The 6,820-nt window shown below is 35.5% G+C and overlaps 1 protein-coding gene across 1 annotated transcript; it reads right to left on the bottom strand.

Moving 5' to 3' along the window:
* Nucleotides 1–2,765: 2,765 nt before the first annotated feature.
* Nucleotides 2,766–6,190, bottom strand: LOC107095252. Its single transcript, XM_015391267.1, has 5 exons — nt 3,897–6,190; nt 3,501–3,821; nt 3,297–3,414; nt 3,126–3,196; nt 2,766–2,809 (listed from the first exon to the last, which is right to left on the bottom strand). The coding sequence occupies exons 1-5, from the start codon at nt 4,051–4,053 to the stop codon at nt 2,766–2,768; spliced, it is 711 nt and encodes a 236-aa protein (XP_015246753.1). The 5' UTR covers nt 4,054–6,190.
* Between the last annotated feature and the right edge of the window lie 630 nt (nt 6,191–6,820).

Genomic DNA, 6,820 nt, shown 5'->3' with positions numbered 1-6,820 from the left:
ATAAAAGAAAACAACAAAAATAGACATAAGAAGACCTAAGAGAACCAAAGTTATCATTAAAATAAGCTTCAAGAGCAGCAAGTATCCTTTAGAGAGCCATGTGTGTCATGACAAAACCTATGATTATTGAGAGTATTATTCAGGGTAAAGGATTTACAAAGTTTCTTCAGAAGAATATATGCTTAAAAGCAGGTGTTGGGGGTCCTAGACTAGCCCTACAGCGTTCAGGACAAAGAGACGATGTGAGATCCAGACATCCAGAGGCACCCAGGAGAGTGGGAGATGAGATTACCTGGGGCCTGACTCCCAGAAATGTGCAATTTCTTAGAGGAACTGCAAGCTGTAAATGATTTGAGGCGGAGGTTTACCTTTCATCAGTATAATGAACATGCAGCAGTGGATTGGAACAAAGCATATCAATGCATTAGAATCTATTACAATGGCCCATTTTAAGTTCAGACCTGAATCTAACTGACTTTGTGGTACGGCTGCAAAGCTTACATTTGAGCTTTTAAGCTACTTTATTAGGAACTACTGTAACATCATGTGTGAAAAAATGTGCAAGAGTGGACAAACCAATTTTCATGCATGGAACACACAGAAGCAATGTTTTATTTTAGCACCACTTTACAGTTTTTAATGTAATCTAAAAGCCTTAGTTGACAAAACATGAACATTTGATGTGAATACTTTTTTTTTTTTTTTTACAGTGTCCTGTCTGGCAATGTGGCAATAAGAATAATTGTCTTGATGCCAAAAAGAGCCCAACAGATTTTACTTTCATAAGTGGAACAGTAGGGCTATCGCCATAGTGTTCCGCTTGTTTCCTGCATATAAATTGCTTTATAATAATTATGCAGGGAGTTTTACAGATTATATGGACACTGTAATGTAGAACAGAAGAGGAAAAACAGAAAAAAAAAGATGAAAGAAAGAGGAGATAATAGGGAGATAGTGTGAATACTTTTGTTGGGCAGTTTATTTGTCAGTAAATCTATCAGGTCAACACTGTCACACTATTTAGGGTTTTCGCATAAGCAAAATAAACAAAATGTATCCAGGTGCTGGATTTTTGCAACAGATTCTGGCGTAGACCTTCAACGTCACTTTTTGCTTTCATCTTCAGAGAGAGACATCTTGTTTGTCACACATGCATAACTTGGGCCTGAAGGAGGATCATCTGTGGTTAAAAAAAAAAAAAAAAAAAGCGAGCAGTCAGAACCTTTTCTATGCTCACTTCTTTTTTTAACACTTTTGCATTTGTGCTTTTTTCCGAGATACACTTAGCACCCAAGAGGAAATAACAATGTGACATAAAAGTTTTTTTTAATCACCCCCTGGGGGCAATTTATTCATGTCTTTGAAGGTCTTACATTTCACATAAGTGATATAAACCCAACACCAACCTGTAGGGAGTTTATCTTTTTTTTTATTTTGTTTTATCAAATAATAAACTTTCACTCTAAGCATGATATACTGCAAAGGTTTGTAAATTTGTTTTAAAAGTGTAGATTAAGTAGATTAAGGGTTGTTGTATGACCATGTCTTTTGTGACTGTAAAAGTATTTTTATTTGTAATGTCATTTCATGAAGCACTTTGTGATCACTATGTCTGTGAAAGGTGCTATATAAATAAACTTTACTTACTTATTTACATATTGATAATGTCCTACCTGGAACGTGGTAAATTCTTTCACAAGAGGAGTAGATTTCATCCCCAGCAGCCTGAACCTCACTCTGATTCCTGATGGAGACATTTATTCAGGTTTAAATACAGAAACTGTTTTATATTTCTGGAAAAAAAAAAAAAAAAAAACACATGGCAGTTTCTAACTTAAAGTTCATTTCCCTTTTAACAGTTTCACTTTTTGTCACTGTACAAACTCGAACCCAACTGAAACTTTAAAGGGGACGAACAAAAATGTAATTTTTGTTGCAAAAAAGGACACAAAAAGATTTTTTATGAAGCTCTCTTGGTTTATACATTGTCAGAATAACGATTAGATGGAGTTTCAGCAGGTATGTCTCTACTGTACTGTGACATTTTATTTGGGTTTTCTTTTCAACATAACTTAAAATGAGTTTATTTGAATTAGACTTGGATTTTAAATCATTCTGACCCATGGATCCGTGCATTTAGAAGTAAAAGCTCTACTCCTATCAGTTTCTATCAGGACTGAACTGCATTTATTGTAGCTCAAAGAGTCTTATCACTGTGAAGCTTTCCATAGTTACAAAAGATACGTCTCACTATTCTATTCTATATTCTATTTTGACTCCAAATGTGCCAGATCCTCTTTTGACATTAGTTTCTTTCTTACACTTCTTTATAAAAGGTCATAATTATGGACATTGTCCGTCAATGTCTGGGTAGGTTTGCAGTTTTACCACATACAGATAATAGACTGAGCAGTAATCTGTGAAACATTCAACCTTCAAAACCTTTTCCTCACTCTAACTTCTCCCTAACTGGCCTTTCTGCTTAGTTGTGGTCTTTTTAATGCTGCATCTTTTACTAATGTTCTCTGGTTAAACCTCTGAGGCTTTTATAGAACAATTGCAATCATCCGGAGAATTAGCTATGCATGCTACTGTGAACTATAAATGCTAAATTGCAACATCACAAGGCTGCAAGCTTTGACTATCTTAGGGGTATCAGGGTAAAAAGGGTAGCATATCCCTGCATGCCACACATGTTGATAAGGAATTTAATTTAATATTGAAAACATGCTAACCTCAGAGCTTGTAGAGATAGATGTGCATACTTACTGTTCTTCATTCTCCATGCTGAAAGAGTCATCTTCCCCATCTGCTTAAAAGGTTTTTGTTTAATGGATACAAGCATCGTTAAGCTATTTGTTATCCATATCAATTTATCTTAGATCTTATCTTAGAGAAATATTTATGCATGAAAGAACTGTTGAAATCAGTTAGACAGCATCACAGTAGGACTTTCTACTCAGCATTTTAAAGTTTGAAATAAAGAGAAAATCATATATTTTCCCCTCTTCTATATTAAAATAGACATGTAATTTAAAAAAGAGGGGAAATATTTACACTTTCTAAATCATACGCTACTTTAAATATGCATTTTCTAAAGCATCTCTTTATGGTGATTTAATTACCTTCATGGGGTTCATCATTCATTGGCTCCAATTTTTCTGTGTTCTGCTCCTCACGATCAGAGCTGACAATCCTAAAGAAAGAACATTTGTCTATTATATTTTTTTAAAATTATGTTTGAGTTCCTCTTAATATCTTCTTCCAATAGGGGGTATAACTAATCCTAAGCTTACCATGGCGTAAATGAAGCTTTGAAGCTGGTTTTGTGATAGATCCATCGCAGAAAGAGACCAAAAAGAACTATAAAGACTATTAATCCACAAGACATAGCTCCCCAGGAGATGGATTCCTCTGAAACATATATCACATTTTATGATTGAGATGTTATAAGGTGAAATAAATTCTGAAAATAAAGAATATGAGCTGTATAATCCCACCTTTGACAGCCAGAAACACGTCATTGATTCCCTGTAGCTCCTTCCATTTTGTCTGATAGCATTTAGATGGCAGTAAGAGGCAGCTGTAATGACCTGAATCCCTCCCGACTGCACCTTCAATGACGAAATAGGCCTCCATCCGAGAAACATCAAATACTTGCAACTGAAGGAACGTTTTATTCTTCTTGAGGGAGCAGTAGATGAATTGACAGTTACTGATGGTGTGCAGGGTTCTAGAAAAGCTGCATTTAAACTCAATACGGTTTCCCTCATGAACCGAGGCGGGCCCAACTACAGAAAGGACTGCAGGGATGAAATGGGCTGCAAAGAAGTGAGAAAACATCAGCATAGAGAACCCCCCCAAATTGTGCGATAAATATATAAATAAATTCTTACCTATAACTAGAATCTCAACATCATCCTGTCCCGTTCCAGCTACTGCAGTAAGGTTGTGACTTTCAGTTGAATAAAAGCAGCTGTAATTTCCGCTGTGATCAAGACTAACATTAGATATTTTAAAGGTAACATCATTCAAATTTTGCTTCATTGTCATTTTCAGAAATCCTTTTCCATTTTTCAGTAAATATGCAAAATCAGAGGGTTTAGCCTTTTGCCCATAAATGCTGCAGGTTACATAAAGATCACTGCCCTCGCTTATAGTTCTCTGCCGGACCAGGATCTTTAAAGGGAAAAAATCTACACAAAAGAAACAGACAAATGTTGCATTATTTTCTCTTAAAATTCAGCTAATAAATACCGAATCAACTGGTTCTCACCATTGGTTTGGCCAGATACCAGAATTAGGAAAATGCCTTGAAGACAAAAAAGTGTCGAATCAAATAAATTTTGAATCTGCAAACATAATTGAAACATAGATTCTGTTTTGGTTTGCTGTCAGTTTACTTACAGAAAACAGCAGGTATGATAATCATCTTCAGCAGCGATCTGACTCTCTCACACAGCTTCTGTTCGGACACTTTCCTACTCCCCCAGATCAAGTGGGCAGAAACTGTACAACAACACTTCCTGGTTCTTCTTCTGTCTTTTATATTTCAGTGCTTTTTTCCAATAAAGAAAGTCATGAAACACATGATTTATAAAAGAAAGCACAACTCCCAACACAATCATTGCATTAAAGATGCAGAGTCTTCCCTTACTTATCAAGTTTATGCTCTGCACTAACTAAAAAGGCTGCAACATTAAATGGTTAAAGCTACAGGGGCCTTTAATATCACCATGATTGTGTGACAACCCGACAGCCTATTTTCAAAGTGTTGCATATATTTGTGTTTATTAATACTTTCTAAAATCACATTTTTGCTGCAGTTCTTATAGACTTAAACGGTTCTCAAACTTGCTGGGGTGAATCTGTGAACCTCTATTTCCAGTCCTGCCATCCATAGATTCTCCATTAGACTTAGCCCTGGACTTTGACTGGGCAGCTTGGACATAAACATGAGCTTTGATCTAAATAATCCACCGAGACCCTCACTGTTTTGTTCACTGTTGCCGTGAGAACGTTTTTTTCAGGCCAGAGGAGCATGCACTCTTAATTTTCTGCCAGAAATAGTGTTTGGCTGGTAGGTCAAAGAGCAGAATATATTTTCCCTTATATGACTTGTGACAAACTGTAATATGGACTTTTATGTTGTTGTGTTTTTCTTTCAAAAAATCATGTCCCTCTTGCCGCTCTTCCATAAATGCATGATTTTGGAGAATCCAACTAATAGGAGGCCGAGTTTTCCTCATACAGTAGTTACCTTAGATTGTCTTGCCTGATACCCTGTGGTCCCTCTTTGCTCGGCCTGTCAGTTAAGGTGAATAGTTCTTTTCCCCTGGATTCTGTTTAGAAATATAAGGGTAAAAAGGCCTGGACACATTAAGTAAACACACCCACATATTTTTATTTGTAAAACATGTGACTTAACAATTCTGCACAATTTTATGTCTGTCTGTCACATAAAATCTCATTAGAATTTTAATTTAGGTTACTGGTCGCCCTATTTTGACCATTATCTTGATTCATATCTTTAGCTCTAAGCTTTTTTTAGGCAACATTTATGAGGGTAACGAGAAACCCATTCTAGCAGTGTCTTTACGGGATCGCCCACAGAGCAGCTATACAAGCACTGAGAGGATTTGAATCTGAACTGACTGAGTCAAGCTTGTCTCTCCCATGTTTCGTCACACAGTGGCCACACAAACACACTTACCTACAAAAACAGCCACCCACATGCACAAACAGCAAGATAATCAGTGACCACAAACATGACTGTCACACGTAACTTTGAAATTCTTTTGTAGTAGCAGAACAGGAAACAAAGCTCATCATAATTTCAAAAGAAAACCCTTAGACCCATTGGGTTACTCTGTCAAGAGTTCAAAGATTAAAATAATTAGCAGATAAAAACCACCATCATCTGATTTACTCCTTTATTCATTTTAGATATAAAATTATTTTAAAAAATGCTGCAAAAAAATCTAAACTTTCATTTTCAAAGAAGATTTATTTACCATATCATTTTAAATAATCAGTTTTTAAATTGTGGGTTTGCTTGTAAGAAGTTTCTGTAATGAAACGTTACCATTCCGACCAACCAAGAAAGTGCCAGTAGGTAAAACCTGCAATAACACAACATGGCCACATGATGTCGCTCTTTGAAATGGTTTATACCATTACTTGGATTCTCATGAAGCCATTTCATCCCTGTCAGAATGAAAATATTTGAGTTTTTAATTCTTGTTTTTTCGCTTTTTAAAACAAACGGTTTGTTTTTCGTAGCCTTGTGTCATCTCAATGGATTTAAAAAGCGTTGGAGAAGTTTCTACTTGCTCAATATTAACCACAGATTTATTAAAATTAGTTATTTTAGGCCTATGTTTCAAAACAAAAATATTTAATGGAGTAAATAAAAACTAATATTTTGACAAACTTTTATACAAACAAGTAAAAATCAATTATCTGACTAGTTAAGCTCTTACAGTAATATGTTAAATATGATCCCTGTTTTATCAGTAAGATCATAGCGAGATAAAGCAAAGAAAGAACGTTTACAATATTCACTGATGATTATTTATTTATCTTCTTTCATCTTTTTGTTACATCCTATTTTCTAAAATGGATTTTCCTGCAGTTTTGGTCCAGAGTGCCACCATATAAAGGCAGTAAGAAGAAAGGTTATCTGTTAGGTTTACCCCTTATTATCCTTCCTTTCTCTCTTTGTGTGTCAGATAATCCCCCAACAAAAAGATCTATATCAAAATATATAGAAGAAGGAAGGAGTAGGCGACCCATATACAGATGTTTCACTCTTTGATGC

Source organism: Cyprinodon variegatus, unplaced genomic scaffold, assembly GCF_000732505.1.
Source record: "Cyprinodon variegatus isolate N-32 unplaced genomic scaffold, C_variegatus-1.0 Scaffold22, whole genome shotgun sequence".
Lineage (NCBI taxonomy): Eukaryota > Metazoa > Chordata > Actinopteri > Cyprinodontiformes > Cyprinodontidae > Cyprinodon > Cyprinodon variegatus.
Note: the sequence above shows the minus strand (reverse complement) of the source record. Positions and strands in the feature narration are given on the sequence as shown.

Coding starts and splice junctions, on each gene's coding strand:
- LOC107095252 (XM_015391267.1), bottom strand. CDS start 4,053: ATGACAATGAAGCAAAATTTGAATGATGTTACCTTTAAAATATCTAAT. Junction 3,415..3,500: donor CGTGTTTCTGGCTGTCAAAG/GTGGGATTATAC, acceptor TATATGTTTCAG/AGGAATCCATCTCCTGGGGA. Junction 2,810..3,125: donor GAATGATGAACCCCATGAAG/GTAATTAAATCA, acceptor CCTTTTAAGCAG/ATGGGGAAGATGACTCTTTC.